This window comes from Oreochromis niloticus, linkage group LG12 (genome assembly GCF_001858045.2).
Source record: "Oreochromis niloticus isolate F11D_XX linkage group LG12, O_niloticus_UMD_NMBU, whole genome shotgun sequence".
Lineage (NCBI taxonomy): Eukaryota > Metazoa > Chordata > Actinopteri > Cichliformes > Cichlidae > Oreochromis > Oreochromis niloticus.
In genome coordinates this window covers 13036590-13054515 of record NC_031977.2, presented here as the reverse complement: position 1 = coordinate 13054515, position 17926 = coordinate 13036590, and the positions used below count along the sequence as shown (strand labels likewise).

Here is a 17926-nt window from a genome sequence, read left to right as displayed (position 1 = left end):
GAGATGCTGCACTTGACACGATCCACATTTCCTCCGCATGTTTTTGATCTGTTTGAAAGGGGGATGCCCTATTCCTCCATCTGTTGCGGATAGAGTGTGACATTTCAAAATGATTAACACTTCAAATGTCAAAATAACCAAATATCTACAAACTGCCCAAATTTCAAAGGGCTTTTTTTTCATGATTGATAGGCATGTTCTTGTTTTGGTTTTTTGAGAACATGAGCAAAGCTGCTCAAGAAAAAAAAGTGGAAGACATGATCGCAGCCGTTAAGACAAACTGAGAAAAAATGAACTTAGAAATATCAGGTGTGAGAAAATGTTTTGCGCCCTCCCCTTGAGGATTTATAGGAAATGTATCTTAATTCCAAGTAACTGTGACAATAAATTTTGCAGAAATCTTGTGAGCTTTTGTATCTCCTGCCACTGAAAACAAACGCACAGACCTGATGAGCAGATGAGCAAAAACATCATTCGTAAGAATGAGAAAATCCCCAGCTTTTCATTTGTGACTTTCACTGACATAAACACTGTGAGGTTGAGAGGAGGGCAGCTCAATGTAAATGAGATGGAGAGAATATTGTGATTTCAAAACACTGATTTCCTGTCTGAAGTGACTCACTATCCTGGGAACAATCTGCAGAATGTGTAACTGGCACATAATGATTCCAGTCACGGTGACAAATGGTTATTAAGCAGGCTGCAAAAAAATTCTGCGTTTGCTTTTTTGTTTTTGTAGGTTAGGGATTTAAAAAAGATCTGCACCTCTCCCCGGTTGTTTTAGGGATCGGCATGGATCTTCAGAAGTGAACTCACAATAATTTAAAGCAGAGGTTTAAAATTTAGTTTCTAGATTGTGTAGGCGTATGTGGAACTTGTCCTGAAACTAAACTGGCTGATTAATTTCTTGACAAGCCAATATTAATTTACATTAGAAAAAGAGTTTCAGTTCAAATTTTGAATTTAAACAAGCTCAGACAAAATATTCATGTATTTAAAGCGAAGCAGGAGGAAGAAGCGAGCTCTTCAGACAGTTATTAAAGTGCCATCTCATCGTGGGAAGTTCTTTAACTGCATTTAAATTCAAGATATGAATAATAAAGGCTCATCAAAGGCGAGAAGATATAAGGCACTTATGTGACACATGCAACAACAAGGCCTTGTGACAATGTGACGCTGCTAAAACAACAACAGAACAGCTCTTAACTTCTCTGGAAATCAAGTTTGCAATATTATAAAGCAGGTAATTTCTTCACTTGAACACAAGATTTAACTGAAGGATGTGGGAGAAGCAAAATCTGATTTTCGTGTGAAAATGAAACCTATGCATTAGAGGTGAATTCCCCAGCTGTTGTCTCATTCCAGGAAACTGACGTTAAAGCTTGTGTATACATCTGAGTTCCTGTTACACCTCTGAAAATCCCTGAAGGTTTTCTATGTTATTTCAATGTGTTTCTAATGTACGCCTGTTTAAAAAAAACAAAAACAAAAAAACATGACAACACAGATTGCCTATTTATTTTTATTATGAAGGACGTTTGTGCATTACAATAGACTCTGGAAAAAAAAAAACCCAAACATGAAACATTGGAATGGATAAACAATGCCCTTTGCTATTTGCGATCAACTCATTTTTTTCCTTTTGATAACTGACCTCAAAGTTCAAAAGAGCAAAAATTTTGTTCCATGATAAAAAAAAAAAAATAGTGGTCTTGCATAAAATGTGCCGACAAGCTGCTTAAACGTGTCAATAAAATGTTATCACGGCATTCACGCCCCGTCATAATGGCACCATAATATCGTCACTTATCGTCAGACATCTATTATGCACTCAGTCAACCTCAGTCCAGCGAGATCCAAATATAACAGAACAGAAATAATGCTGATTACGCCTTCTTCTTTTCAACTTCTCCCTGAAAAGTTCAATATGTTCAAATGGTGAAATGATGCGACCCATATGAGGAAGGAATTGAAATGAAATGAAAGCAAAAACGTTTGCTCACAGTTAAAAAGGAACCATTTTATGCATTTCCTACTACAGAGCCTACCACTCAGAGCACAGCAAACAAATTTTGTTTTTTTTAAATATGTAATTAACCACAGTTGTATCAGTAAAGGTTTCAAATTCACACAGGATGTAAATTCAGTCACATAATAATGATAGTAATAAAAAAATTATTCAGTCTGCCGGTACAGAAAGGCAAAAATCAAGGCAAAAATTCATTCTGTAGCTGGTATCACCACCTTTGATTTTTTTTCTTTCCTGAAATGGAGAGGAGCAATTGCTACAAAGTAAGAACAAAATCATACCTGAAATCAAACTGAAGCCACTTTGGAAGAAATGGGAAATAGAAATGCTCACAACAGAATTAAAGAGGCTGACACTGCATCACATTTACAGGACTTAATTTTGGAATGACAAAGGGAGGTTTTTGGTTGGCCTGTAGGTCTTCACAAATCCCTACGCTATGCCATCACTTGCTTATAACATCAACAATTTAATGGAAATACTTTCTTGAAATCAAAAGCTTCAGGCCCGCGATGACCATTCACGTTATTTTTATCCAGGAAGTGGAGGCTCATTTGCTTCACTTCAGCCTGATATCTAGTGTGTGAGGACTGACGTTGCTGTGTGTTGTGTTTACTGCAGAGGTCCTACGGGCCTGCCGCTCCGATCGATGAGCGGCGCGCCAGGCTTACATGAGCTCCACGTAATTGGCCGGGAACATTCCAAAATGGCCGTCCGGGCCGTAGCCTCGCCACCAGCCCTCGTCTATCATCTCAATCCCGGTAATGATGTCGTCAGGGTCGAAAGAGATCTCTGTGTCATCAGCTAAAAGAAAAGAAGTTTTGTTTATTTTAAGAAATTTCTCAACACGTACTTCAGTCAAACTTCCTAAACACTAAAACCACCAAAGGTGTCACTGAAAGTGCTTTGGTGCTAAAATAAAACCCCATGATCTCAGATTTCATGACTTTTCCTAAAATGGGTTTATTAATCATACAGTGAATTCTAGGGTGTGTGGGTAAAAAGAAAAAACACACTTGTACCTAGAAGCACCGAAAGACTCATTGTGACCCTGATAGGCATCAGTATGAAATACACACATTTTAACATAAAGGCTGAATTAACATGAGTCAGAGCCAGTGAGGTGAACTTGACAGAGTACTTGGATAGAAGATGAATAGCTGAAGGGCTGAATAGGTTGGATATTTGGGATGTTGAGCCAGGCCAGCGTGGATGCTGCAACTTCTATTTTCATTCTCCCTAATCTTTGTTCACATTCCCCTTTTCTGTCACTCTTTACTGTCTTTTAACCGTTTATTTTTTTTTTTACAAAACCTATACTACTACTTTTAGGGTGACTTTTCAGGGTCATCTTCATCTCAACTGAGATACTGAAGCTAACTGGAAACAACAAGCACAGCGAGATAAATTCTACTGTGTCAGAGCTGCTGCTGATTGTCATGTGTAGCATGGATAATTAGGTCTTCCATACAAACATTAATATACAGCCATATTCCTTCTATCAAGAATGTGTCCCATAGATAAATGGCCATGTGCTGGAATTTGGTCAAATATTTGAGAACTTTAACCCCAGACTGACCAGCTTGGTAGTCATATAAAGCTCTCGCACAGATGCCTCTGTCTGATGTCTCCTCAGCAGTCACTTCATAGGTGTTAGTCTCCTCCGCCTAGGAAAGATCAGATAAATTAGTTTTAATTGTGGCTGCTTATGTCTATCACTGTCCAGCCAAAGGTAAGTAAACACTCACCTGAGGAGGGTCTTCATAAAGCGGCTCTGTAACGCACGAGTTAGCAGTCGGTGCTTCTTCTACAATAGAGAGAGAACTGTAAGAATGAGTGTGGGGGGGGGGCCTAGGCTGTCAGTCTTACCAGCAGGTTTCAGGAACCGACTTTTATCAAGCTGCAAGTTTAGTTATTTTATCACAAAACAGCAAATCATGACAACGTGTTTATACTGAAGCAGATGGAAGGGTTGGGAAAATGATATAAAGGATTAACACTGCCCGTGAAATGAACCCCACCTTGCTGCTCCTGAGGGGCTGCGTCCTGCTCATCATACTCACACCGGGACGGCCCATCATCATCATCACCATCAGGCTCTTATCACCCAAAACACCAGCACAGACATGCATGTGGAAGACATTCACAAGAGCACACAAGCTTAAATTCCACCACCAGGCTCAGACATAAGGGCGTTCTTGGTCTGCTTAACTTAAGGAGTATCAAAACAAGTTTTAAGAAAACAGAATGGAAGCATGACTCATGATGAAATGGCAGATTACAAGAAATGTGAAAGATGAGACACCAGAACAACGAGACACGAAGCGATTCGCTGTTGTTAAGTATCAGTCTGACACCCAACTTGTTGTTTGTGTGTGTGCGCGTGTGTGTGTTTAAAGCTCACACCTGTGGCATGGACAGGAGAGGCGGAGCCTGCAGGTACAGGAGAAGCTTGGCGCTGAGGTGAGCTGGCTCGCTCAGATTCATACACTTGCTTAGACAGAAAGGGGCTTTGAAGACGCCCTGAGCAGAGATGCACATTGAGCCCCCAGAACAAGTAGTAAAAAAAAACAAAACAAAAATTGAAGAGACAGAAAACAAAGACCAGACAGGTTGAGCAGAGGAAGAGACAGCGTTATGGCGACAGAGTTAAGTATGAACTATGAGACAACTAGGCAGTCTGATGGAACATTTCAACTATGGAAAGGACAGTGATGGGGAAATAATCACTTACAGAATTTATACCTACCACTACCTGAAAAAGATGCTGATATTCAAAGATTTACATGACCAAGTCATTGTTTACAGTGCGAAAATACCTGGCTGAGGGCTTGCAGGAGCAGCAGGAGGCACATCTGAGTCACTGGGAGTTATTCCTCTCTCTCTCTGCTTGAACATTTCTCTGGGGTTCACAGCACGCTGAGAGATGAGAGAAGCAGCCTCCTGAGAGGAAGAAAACCAATAATATGTACAAAAAAGCATTAGACCGAGGTCGTCAGTAATGCGGTGGAAAGCGTTTGTCAAACGACACAAAAATAACAAATCAATCTAACAATATATGCAGTGAAGAAAGATGTCATTCGAGCCAAAAGCTGGAAGAGAGGTGCGTTCCCCTGAGCATCAAAGGGCTTACACTGGATTAGAGATTTAGATTTAGGCAAAAGAGAGTAAATTAGCCAGAAGAAGAGCACTTGGGTGAAGGGGAACTCACGTTGGCCTTCTCCACAGATTCACCTCTCTTGACTGCTCTCGTCTGGGCTGCCTGGTTCTCCTCCTGCTCCTCCTGATAATGTTAATATCAATATTGGCACTGCTGACTTTGCTACCTTCTTGACTTGCGTTTAGAAGACGTATGCACCACCAAAAAGTACTCAAAAATGAACACCGTTAATTAAGTGTAGTCGTGTCAGTGGCCCAGTGAGGCACTCACCCAACGGGGTTTTTCCTGCTCTCTACTCTCAGCTTCCTGCTGCTGCTGGTACTTCCTAATTAATAATAAGAACACAGAGAAAATGTAATTTGAACCTTCGTTTAAAAAAGAAAAGAAAAAAGAAACAATTGCAAACTGGTCTCATTATTAGGTAAGCCTACTTTTGCTGGTCGATTTGAGAGGATCTCTCCTTGTCCCTTTTTTCCCTCATCGCTGCCTCCTTGGCCTCTCTGTCTTTCCTCTCCCTTTCCAGGTGCTTGCGCTCCTCCTCTGCCTTGCGCCGCTCCTCCTGTCGACGCTTCTCCTCTTCTTTCTAAAGGCCAATCACAGCAACAAGGTCAAAACGTCACAGTCATTGAAAAGCTTGATTTTACAATGATTAATCTAAGAAAACTACAGGGAAATTAGCGCCACCAAAAAGTTACAACTAAGCGGTTACTCATCACAGTTACACTTGTGATGGAAAAGGCTATGCGCCATGTATTTTTTATAGAGTGAAAAATACATGGCACTCAGGAGCTTAACAGAAAAGGCAGGATGTCTAATATGTTAAAATATTTGAGGCATTTCTTGCAGTTTCACAGAGATAAGAGACAAGTATATATATTGTTTAATGAGTGTACCTCTGCCTGGGCCCAGAAGTTGTCTTTGTTGGTCTTTCTGATTTCTGACATGGCGTTGGTTTTCTGGTAGACTGAGCCCTGCATGACAAGAAAACAAACATCGATATGCCGTCCAGTGTTGGCAGAATTGCCAGAGTAAATTAAAATACAAAAAAAAGTATTTTATTTCACAGGTTACTTGTGGATAAACTTCTTAAACGGATCCATATCAAATCACTTTTTTGTGTCAGTGATATGACACAAAATCTAAAATCTGCTCAGCTTTTAATCAGTGCTGTGTCATCACTTTGTCATCATTCCCAACACAGAGCGCAGTGGAAAGGGCGAGACTGTACGCTGCTGACACCGGCGGTCAATAGCACACAGCAGCTGAAATGCAGAATGAGGCCAGGATGTGACAGGATGCATGAAGGCCTGGCTTGCCTTTCCTCAATATGAAGCACCTTTCACCTCACATTAACAAGGCTAACTGATAAACCATCAAAAAAAAAAAAAAAAAATCTGAGACATCAAAGAGCGCTGAAGAAAATCAGAACAGAGGATGACTCATTTTTCAGTATGTGCACAAGTGACCAAGAACAATGTTGCCTTTGTTTATTTTCTGTGTGAACGTGACTGCATTTCCACACCAGGGTGGCTCAAACACACTCTTCCTTCTGCATTCTCACTTGGTACACATGCACTGTGCAAAAACAGTGACAGATCTCACACAATCACTGCATGGCACATCTTCAATATAATGCAGACTTAGTTCACCGTGAAAACGCTCATGCAGCAGTACGAGTGCCAATATTTGGGTGTCTTAGATCAGCAGCAGCTTCATTTCTGTGACTGTTTATGACTGAACGCAGGTGTTTGGGCAGGGAAAGGATGTTGAAACACGTGTGCAGAGGTAGACTGTGATTTGTTAAAGGAATAATGACTATTTTTAGTATGGATCCCATAAGCTCTTATAAATCAGATTGCAGATTATCATTAAACAACAACAACAAAAAACATTTAAGACGTGTGCATGATCTGAGATGAAGGAGTCTAGTTAAGATCTAGTTCACTGCTTATCTTGTTCTAGTGTTGACAGGCAAGTGTAAGTGCGTACCACGGGACCCTGAGGACCGCTGTCCTGGAAGCGGCTGGAAGCTTCTTTATGGAAGCTGTAGTTGGCTCCTGAGGCTTTAGCCACCTTTTGCATAATCGACTCGGGCTCCACATCCTCCTCTGCTCTAGCATTTATTGTGACATGTGCCCCCTGAAAAAGCAAAGAAGAACAGTTCCTTTTAAAACACAAAGGAGGAAACCCTTCTAGTTTTCATCTTGGTTCCCACACACAAACCAGCCACAGCAATGAGCTGCTTGCAAGTGTGGCATTAATAACACTGACATCATTCCAACAAAGCTATTACATTAATGAGAATTCTAGGAACAGGAATGTGTATCCATTTACTGCATATCATGCGGTAAAGTCAGCATTAAGGTGCATGCAGTTAGGCCTCCTCTGCAAACACAAGCAGACAGCAGTACAAATTCCAGTGTGTATTTGAACTAGACTCAAAGGTTTCACACTACCTTCAGAAAATTGGACATGGCACTGACATGATTTGCACATATTCCCTTCCTGGCATCCTTTACTCCCTCTCCAGTCTGAAATGCAACAACATTTAGAGGGTTAGTGACCACAACAGAGACTGCAAACACATGTTTAATAGCTGAGTGTCGCTCTGACCCAGTTGATGAGGACATATTTAGGCAGGCCGGAATTTGGATCCTGGACCCGGCAGAAAGCATACATCACTTTTCCACTGTTGAGTTCTTCAACCAGCTCTTCCAGTCCTCCATCTGATGCATAAACATTGTGGAAAAGTCAAATGGTTATTGTGGTTCATTGTGTAACTGTGGGCATTTTTTCCCCATTGCAAATGATGGGGTGAGAAAGCAGAGGCAAGCAGTCCTTTTATGCTGATATTCCAGTACCGCTATGCTGACGTTGGCATTCCTGCACACATTTGCTAATATCGTGTCGAGATCATAAAAACTTGATTAAAATATCCACATGGTTACTCACCCCCTTTTTCTGCCAGTCGGATGTCATCGCTGTTTCCCTCATAGGTGAACAAGGCCCTGTATAAAGCACCAGATTACACTTAATTACACCACTGGCTGAAAACAGATCCCACAGACAGAAAAGTGGATATGCATCATTTCACAGTAAACAAGAGTTGTTTTGCAAACCTATTCAAAGTATCACTTAAGCCCCATTTACACACGATACAGGGGAAACAGGTGTAGTGTAAACACTGCTGCAGTTTCTAATCCTCATTTCTATCAGCCTTTTGAGTAATCTTTACAGGCCGCGGCCCCAAGAAGAAAAATTCCACTGAAATTTCTTTGCTATGAAAATCCTAGTAAAAATAAAGACTAGCAGACCTAAACAAACAAGCTTTAGTTAATACATAGCTCCATTTTCTGTGTGTAAATACATTAATATTGAAGGCATTTGAAGAAGCCATTCATAGAGTCGGGTTTTTCGTGTCGGGGTCAGTCTAAAGGAGTCTTTGTGGGTTATTTGCATGCAACAAAATATTTATTTAGGTGATGAATAGCAGGAGAGTTCCACATGTAGTTAATAATGTAATGATTTGGCTGATATGAACTCATAACTGTGTGAGTTTTTAGAAAGTTGTAGGTAGGTGTATAGTGTAATTCAGGGACGTGTTATGACATTCTTATTTCACTTGGCTTGGAGGTCTCCTTCCAGAGACAACCCAGGATGCGTTTATGATTTACTGCACAGATGAAATGATCAGCCATATGTTATAATGCTAATTATAGCTCAACCCAGGCTGCTAATTTAAGCCCAAACACCAACAATAATGCTTACAAAGTAAAAATCCAGTGTGCAGTGGATTTTAAAGGGCATTTGCTTGTTATCAGAACACAGCACGTAGCATTTCGTATCAGAGGAACTTGCTCACTCCGAAAGATCACTTCTTTATTCTACATTTACTTAATCCTGTTAGCAGCACCATTTTAAAAAAGCAAATTGCTGAGCTGGTAGGCGGTGGCTGTCGACTGCTTAAAATGAGGGAAGAAAGGCAAACATTGACTTGATGAGAGATATTTTCAGAGTCCACACAGAGCCAGCAGTCCTCTCTCTGAACACGTCCTCCTGGGGATTATCTAATTCGGGTCATCATTAAACACGGCGGCTGAACTTCAACAGGTTTAAATTTCAAACCACAAACACTTACTGTAACGTTAGGTAAAACAAAGAGGAAGTTTTAGTGTCACTTACTGGTTATAAATTACTTCTGATATCTTACCAGGAAGTGGGCAAGGACGCTAGCGACTTACCTCACGCCCTTTCATGGTTTCATTTAATTCGAGCTAAAAATATAATCAAAGCATGATAGTTGCCTCAGTATAGCCGTCAGACTGACAACTCTGTAACTAGCTATCTCGTTAGCACATCTTTAAGGTTATTAATCAACAGATCACCAATAAATGTCAGAAACTAAACTCCCACATTATACAAAGATGACTCTTAATAAACGTTATCGGTTATATAAATACTACAAACTCTAATGTGGTTCCCAAATTAGCATTATTTCCAGGTAACTGGCTAAGTTTATTTTACGATAGGTTAAGTTACTTGTCGACTCGCTCAAAGCTAGCCAACAATGTAGCTAACAACCTCCCTCGTACAAACAGCTAATACTGCTATGAAAATGTTTCTCCTTACCAGTTGGTATTGGATTTTTCATCTACCACTTCTTTATATGCAGCTGTTAATGCAGGGCCATTTTTGCTGAGGTTAACTGCCATCGTTATTCTGAGTACAGCTAGCCAGCTAGCTACCGGGATGCGCCCTTCCTATTGGGAGGAGTGGCAATGATGCTGCTGACTTTCAACGGGGGGGGGCGAAGCTAGTTTAGCCTAGAGGCTAGATGTCAGCCATGGTGCACCCTATATTATTATTAATAATAATGATAATAATAATAATAATGATAATAATGACAACAGTGTGGCGTGACGCTGCCGATTTGGGGGTGTTGTGTGCGTTGTTTCTAATAATTTATCAGGTCGACTATAATTAGTTTCCGAAAAATCATGATGCAAATATCAAATATTTAGTGAGATCAGACGAAACTGACCTTTACGCAATCACTGCTGTCTGCACCGCAAAAATCTCCCATAATGTTACTTATCAAACGTCCACAGGACCAGTAAAGGCCTCACCCTTTACTGGGAACTCATTGAAATAAATTAGAAATTCAAAATTCTAACCCTAGAGTTATTAGAGCACGTTACATGATTATTTTTACAACTTCTGTAACTTTAAAACAAAAAAATATATGGTGCAAAATATATGGTTCCTCTCCCGTTTAAGATATACATTTCCCCCAAAAGTGTCTATATAAGAAGTATAGGAAACAACTATAGGGATCAAATGTAAAGGAAAATTAATTTATGAACATTTGTCTTGTTTCACACTGGTCACTTTCATAAATATATCACACAGGCAACTGCTTCTCAATACCTGGCAAAGCTGCTGTAATATGGTGATAATGTGCTTAAAGTTAATTCACTGAACTGTGCATGTGCATACACCCTAATACAGGTTGTGATATTCTGTATTAGCGTGTGGTTACTTGATGTTCTGGCATCCGTAAAAGAGCCAAGTAGACAGCTCTAAAAGAAAAGTAAGATACATTTTAGTCAATATCCAACCACAGTTGAAGGAATAGTAATAGTGAATAAATTTTGGCAGCAATAGGACTCACAGTAAAAATAAACAACAGTGCATGTAATTTAGGTATAATAAAACCCGCTTTAAGGCCCTAAAACAAACCAAATCACATATTTCTCCATTTCTACCCTGAAAATGTCTTCATAGCAACATTTTAAGGACTGAGACACAAATCACTGCTGTAACTATAGTACATACATATTTCTCTCTCTCTCTCCAGAGATAAGCCTAAACTTTTATCATAAAATAAAGGAACCATTTACCATTTGTTTTTAAGAAGTATGTAAGAAAATGTCTGCAAAATGTTAATTGACTGTTTTTTGGTTATGTCAAGTTAATGCCAACTCAAAAAAATCATAAATACCCAATTTAAAATCCCCTGTGATGAGGAACACATGCAAACAGGTGCTGCAGCGGTTGCCAAAAGCATTGTAAATGAGTCAGAGAGCACTCTGCTGGACAAGCTGTGAGATGACACCATTTCTAAATTACCCCAAACATATTTTTTCTGACTATCTTGGGTGCAGAAACATTGTGTCACACGCTGAGAAATCAGTCAGGCTGTAACATGAAATGACTGCAAACAACAAGAAATCAAGATGAACTTTATTCATGTTATAACAAGGTCATAATTATCTTGTGTAGGTTACGTGAAGACATGTGACTGTTCATGATGGCAGTTCAAGCACACATATTCCAGATTTTAAGATGCGTGAAGGCTGGTCCTGCATTCAGTAAAAGCCAAGCTGATTTTTTTTCTTTAAACAAAACATTGTGAACTCTTCAAGCAGGCTTCCAGGTCTACCGATGTAATGAATCACCCATTTTGGGAATACAGCCCTGATAGCAAATTTACATTTTATATGACACATTCTCTCTCTCTCTCTATATATATATATATATATGTACAAAAATGAGGGTTAAGGCTAAACTTTTAGTCAGAGGTGTTAGGCAGATGAAATTCAACGAAATCCCTGATATTCTGCAAAATGGCTGAGAAGGATCACCCGAGTGCAAAGCATGCCAAGCTGCCTATATGAAACCATACTGAACACGTGGGTTAAAGGAAGTCAATGTAGCATTACTCATATTATGAACTGAGGCTCTTGTTGAAGAATTGGAAGATACCCAGCTTTCTAATAAATAAATAGCTAGATGAACAAACACTAATGTACACAAAGACTGAACTTGTAGTATTACAGCGGAGGTGTCGGAGCATTCAGTGGGTACATTTTCAAAACATTTTAGTATATATGGTATACTTTCAGGACAACTTGTTTTGACATTTTTTTTTATTTTTACAGTAGAATATTAAAAATCTATAGTCAGCATCTAAACAACGGTGTTAATTCTACAATCAAAGCTTCTTAAATAATCATGCTTAGCTATTTACCTTTCTGGATGAATCTATTAAATAATAGCTCAATAGCAAAATTTCTTGCTCCTTCTAATATCCAATAATTCCCTTTATACTGGCAGCATCGACGCACTGAGTTGTGATTTTTGACAACTTTTCCAACTACTTTGTCCAACAGTTACAATGGATTATCTTACTATTACATTATGACACATCAAAATCGTGCTCAATTCTCATGACACAAATGCCAAAAAAAAAAAAAAAAAACCCTTTCAAAGATACAATAAAAAAAAAGAAAAGAAAACCACAAACATTATACCCTAAAAAAAAGAAAAAAAGTTTACTGTGAGTGTTGCTTATTAATGGGGGGGAAAAAAAAAAAAAAAAAAAAAAACTCAGCACAAGGATGAAAATGAACATAAATCCTGATATTTAAAGCATATCAAACTGTCATGTTATGACTTTAAGTGACACAGATCTGCAAAACATCAAGTCTGTTCAAAAACAGCATCACTTGCAAGCTGTTCACAACCAATCACCTTAAAAACACTGAAATAAGTGGAGAGAAATAATGAGAGTAACAGTATGTTTCAGAAAGCATATTTATGTGCAGCACAGACCCATTGTGGTATGTCTTTGATCACACTGCAGTAAGTGATGGGTCGTTATTTGAACAGAACCGCAAAATTAGGCAAGTGCTATTTTTAGAAGTCAGACTGTGTTAACCCTGATCATTTTTCTCACCATGGGTCACCGCATGTAAAAGGCTGATGATCTTCTTAAAGATACCTGAGTAACTGTACTGAGGAAGTGGCGCACAGCTATGACTGTACGACAAAGAGTAGCCACATTCATAGCTACACAGCATAACATGTCAAACAGCAATAGTTTTGAGCACTATGGACACCAGCCGTCATTTATTATTCAAGACGTAAGAACAATGATGGCATGTGTGAGAAAAATGGAGGTGGATGTTAACCTACCCGCTAACTTATAAACAGCAGCTCCCCAGTTTTTTAAAAATAACTCAATACTGTTACAATTCCAATTGCAGCGGATGATGGAGACAAATCCTTCTTAACACCTTTCACATTGTTTCAGGGTAGAGACAGTTACGTGCCAACACATCAGCTGCTGGTAATGGCACTGCACACTTTTGTGTTCAACATGAAACATTCTGTCTAAATTGCACATCAACATAACACAGAAAGGCCACCGGAAAACATGAAATACAGTAACAAGACATCCAGTGGGGTGCAGACAGTACCTCTGAAATGACGGGAGAGACAATCTCCTAAATCAAACATTTTGTTTCTGAGTAGCATGACGATATGACTCAATGACGGTAAAAATGATGCTTATAAAAAGCAACAATTATAATGATCATCACAATAGCAGGAGTAACAGTTTAAAGTCTGAGTATGGTGGTAGGGATTGTAAAGAGTTTTCTGGTATTCCATGTGGGAGCGCTTTAAGGAGTCCATTAGGTCCTGCTCAGCAGATCCATACAAGTCATGAAGCAGAGCACACTGTATCAGCTCAACACACACAAAGCCAAGTGGCAATGTACCTCATAGTACCGCTTCCTTCTCCAAAAGGTGGGCTGTTGTTTAGTTTAACCCCCCTCCCCCCCTCCCAAGTCCCCCAACTACTTTGATGCTCATTTGCTTCAAGTTACAAATCATCTGTGTTTCTTTTGTTCTCGTATGGGTTCTGATCTCCTTGGTGTTCTCACATTGCATACTTCTGTGTCCATTCTCTTGCTAGTTTGTTGTACCTGTAAAACACATGCAATGTGAAAAGTTTAACTTAACCTCAAACTCAGAACTTAATCTTGCAGCATGAGTGTATCTGGCTGTTAGCTCAACTGTGGCAAAAGCAGTCATGTTTTACACTTACTTTTCCCTGTCAGCCTTGTACGTATGGGCGATCTCTGGTACCAGCGGGTCATCTGGGTTTGGATCGCACAGAAGAGAGCAGATGGACAATAATACTGTGGAAGAAAGAATCAAAGTTAAAAATCTTTTAGAGGGGATTTATGTTAGACATAACTGTGTTCTACTTCTACCACCAACACAGCAAGATGTCATTTCAACTTCTTAAATAATCAAAATCACATCTAGAAGCACTGATTGGTTCACTCCAATCATTTCATATGTGCCATTATAAATAAGTTTAATAATAATTTGTTAATCAATCACTACATGGATGCACTAGCCCAAAATTAGGAGATAAATCTGACCCATCTACAGTACAATCCAAAGAAACAGAAGGTATAATTTTATGTTATGTCTTTGGCATCATTTCAATTCTCTCAACAAGCAGGCAACTGTTTATCATAAATCTGTTGGCTAAATCAATTTTCCAAACACTTTTTGGCGCCCCAAAATGTATTGGGTATATGTACACCCACACCACACATTTTAATTTTTTTTTTTTTACCTTTTGAAACTGTAAGTGCAGGCGACCACTGTGACCTCAGAATATCCAGACAAATACTTCCATTGCTGTTGATATTTGGGTGGTAAATTTTTGTTGTGAATGCAACCTGTTCCAAAACATAGAAAAAAATGATGTAAGGCCAATTATATGACAGAATAAATGTAAAAAAGAAGCATTGTGCCCCCTTGTTTTACTCACTTTTGGTGGTTTAAAGGGGTAATCTGTTGGGAAGTGAATGGTGAGGAAGAACACTCCACTCTGATATGGACTGTCACTCTGTTTAAATAGCAAGAGAAATAAAGTAAGGGGTCATGATTTTCATTTATAAGCATACTTCAACTGTATTGGTTGTGATAAGTGTTTCACTTACTGGACCCATTATTGTTGCCTGCCAATGAAACACTGAGAAGAGGAAAAACAAAATTATGTAAATGACACATAAGTCTTCAAAGTAGAGCTGGGCGATAGAACGATAACGATATGTATTGCGAAATAACTTTTTCTCGATAGAAAAATTAAACTATTGCGATAGGCCTCATCTCTCTCGTCCTCTTAAAAAAAAAAAAAAGAACAGCCAATCCAAATTAAGTAGCGCAGAGCCGAACCAATCACAGCCGCAGCGTCACGTCACGTGACTTGTTACGTACAGCACAAGCGCCAAGGCGCACATGTGTATTTGTTTTTGCAGCCCGGGTAATGAAGGAAAGGAGTTTGCCGACTAGAGAAAAATCAACCGAGAGCGTGAGCGAAGGTTACCGAAGAAAAAACAGATGATTGTTCCAATGCCGGAGAGCTTGTCGAAGAGAAGGGCCCCAGAAATTCCGTAGTCTGAAGGTATTTCGGCTATTTCAAGTCTGACAAAAAACAGAGTAGCGCGCACTGTAAATTGTGCCGAAAGCAAGTCTGGAAATACAATAAAGCGGTGCATGCTCAATCTCTGACTGAAAGCACTAATTCGTCATTCGGCTTTTGTCAGACTAAAGTAACTGTTAAAACTGTTTAAAAAGCTAAGCTATACAACAAGGAGAGATTGAGAATTTCCTTTTAGTTCTCAGTTTATTTGATATTGACAAAAGTTAGTCAATTTTGTCTGTTCTGTAAAACGACCTAAGATTTATTTTTAGAATTAATATTTTGTTTCTAAGTGGAATTGACAATTTAGTGGTCTGTTGTGTTTGTTCTATTTTGAAACTTAAACGCTTTAGCGGCTGCCTTTTGTGTAGTTTGCAATATTTGCCTTTATTTATCTGAAACTGAAGTCTCATGTTCCTTAAGTACATCTGCCCTGTTGAACTTATTATGGGAAATAAATATTTTAATTAAAACAAGCTGCTAATTGTTTCACATTTTACTTGTGAGCAACGGCACATTTAAATCTTACAAATATAGTTATTTGGCTTATATCGTGATATATATCATTATCGCCTGAAATGAAAAAAACATATCGTGATATGAAAAAATCTTATATCGCCCAGCTCTACTTCAAAGATTACTCAACAACTGTTAAACTACTTACAATCCTCTCCAACTGGTCCAGCAGAGCACTGGGCAGGAGGATCCCTCTGCAGGTCCGACAGTTCCTAAAAGTCAGGGCAATTACAAAGTGATTTAGGACGTTTGAAGTTCAAAGAAACACAAATTAACTCTTGATGTCATGCTATCACAATCCATGTGCCAGTATACTGGCACTATCAACAGTTCTTGATAGACTACACGACAGTCTACAAAACACTGCAGTCTCTGTGTACATAAATAAGAGATGAATTCATTCGCTAAGCATAACCTGGATGTCTTATGAGCCACTAATGCTGGTAAGTGAAACTGGTGTGGGAATGCTTTTAGAGTGCCTGCACTCTAAAAGGAACAATATTATAACACAAGATGCTGCACTGCAATATAATGTCATAAATATTTTGTCCCACCCATATGTTCCATCTGACAGGCTGTTTTATACAGAAATAACACATCTGCAGCAGGAGAAAATAGGCCAAAGCTGAAGCCTCATCAGTAGTTTGATGAACTACATACCCACGGATTAAAAGCATTTATTTTAAATTAAAATTAATTCTTCTCCCCCTAAGAGGCATGAAGTGATATGTAATTGCACAAACTCAAATCAAAGCTTGGTTGACCACAGAAAGAAAACAGCAGATATTCAAACAGAAATTAGGCCCGTTATTAAACATCTCTTGAATGAAAGCCTATCTATTCTGTTATATAAATACACACAGTGGCCTGCTCCAGTGCCCCATTTGCCATTCCATATATGGCAACACTGGCACTAGGGTTCAATTTTGGCAACCAACAAGCAGCTGTCATTCAGCGACTGAACACATCATCAGCCACAGTTACTGATACAAGGATAAAGACAACTGTCCGCCCACTGATTTAATAACAAGTCATCCACATACCCAACAATAATAAAAACAAAGTGCACACACACAATAACGTCACAGCTGAGCTTTATGTTGCATGGTGAAACGCAACTAGAAACACTAACGAGAGTGCTTAGTAACCTTTCAGGAGAAAAATACATAATTTCACACAAAGAAACATTTAAAAAAAACAGCGTGTTTATTGACTGCGACCGTTACTGTAGCAGTGCACCAATGGGGCCACCGGTGGGTTAGCTTGTCTTTGTCTATAAATTATTTTAAACAGGAGCAGAAAAATCAAGCTAGCACTGCTAATTCGACCCAAAGAAAAAGTTAGACACAGGCAACATCGTTACAGAGGGGGCTCAAGCTTAAAAATATATATATTGAAGATATGGCTGGCACTTGTAAGCAAATATACACTCACCTTCTGAATTCTTTTCAACGCCATTGCTTCAATGGCTATGCTAGGTAGCCTGTCAGCTAACAGTTAGCACTTCACACATAAAATTTGGCTTCTGAGGCCGCGTACTTTCAAATCTCAGTGTACGTGTAAACGACAAATGCCGTCTGAGTCTGAACGTTTGGTTTCTAGTATAAGTAATGTGACCAACAATGAGTTATATGTTGATCTTTCTTAGGAACAACTGAGCTATTTTGCTGCTGTCTCCTTCTCCTCATTACTGCTCTTCTTTGGGTGCCTGGCAGGCAGTTTAAATATCGCGAGACTTTACTTAAAACTCACGAATTGACCGAGCTACAACTTCCATTGTTGTAGTTCAAACTGTAATTTAAACAGTTTCGGTTAAGATAAAAGTAAAAAAAAAAATCTGTATAAATAAAAAATAAAACTAGAGAAAGAAATCTGATTTCGATCTGGTTAAAAAAAAACTATTAAATTAACGTATTAACTTTTTGTTTTTAAA

The 17926-nt window shown here is 39.0% G+C and overlaps 2 protein-coding genes across 8 annotated transcripts; both read right to left on the bottom strand.

Annotated features, from left to right (window-relative positions):
- Positions 1–1631: 1631 nt before the first annotated feature.
- Positions 1632–9980, bottom strand: dbnlb (drebrin-like b). Of its 7 annotated transcripts, XM_005473187.4 has the most exons (15): positions 9819–9979; positions 8142–8197; positions 7803–7915; positions 7646–7720; positions 7179–7328; positions 6083–6160; positions 5621–5772; positions 5460–5514; positions 5241–5312; positions 4849–4972; positions 4436–4552; positions 4051–4128; positions 3778–3836; positions 3609–3696; positions 1632–2833 (listed from the first exon to the last, which is right to left on the bottom strand). In XM_005473187.4, the coding sequence occupies exons 1-15, from the start codon at positions 9899–9901 to the stop codon at positions 2697–2699; spliced, it is 1437 nt and encodes a 478-aa protein (XP_005473244.1). In that variant the 5' UTR covers positions 9902–9979; the 3' UTR covers positions 1632–2696. The 7 variants fall into 7 exon arrangements, with proteins under 7 accessions (XP_005473244.1, XP_005473245.1, XP_005473246.1 ...); XM_005473188.4 differs by lacking the exon at positions 5241–5312 and having other exon boundaries at positions 9819–9980; XM_005473189.4 differs by lacking the exon at positions 4051–4128.
- Positions 9981–12100: 2120 nt separating this feature from the next.
- On the bottom strand, positions 12101–17719 carry ube2d4 (ubiquitin conjugating enzyme E2 D4). The gene is made up of 7 exons (XM_019366113.2): positions 17428–17719; positions 16142–16205; positions 14996–15027; positions 14824–14901; positions 14626–14731; positions 14083–14176; positions 12101–13960 (listed from the first exon to the last, which is right to left on the bottom strand). Exons 1-7 carry the CDS (start codon positions 17449–17451, stop codon positions 13915–13917), a joined length of 444 nt encoding a protein of 147 aa, XP_019221658.1. The 5' UTR covers positions 17452–17719; the 3' UTR covers positions 12101–13914.
- Positions 17720–17926: the final 207 nt, after the last annotated feature.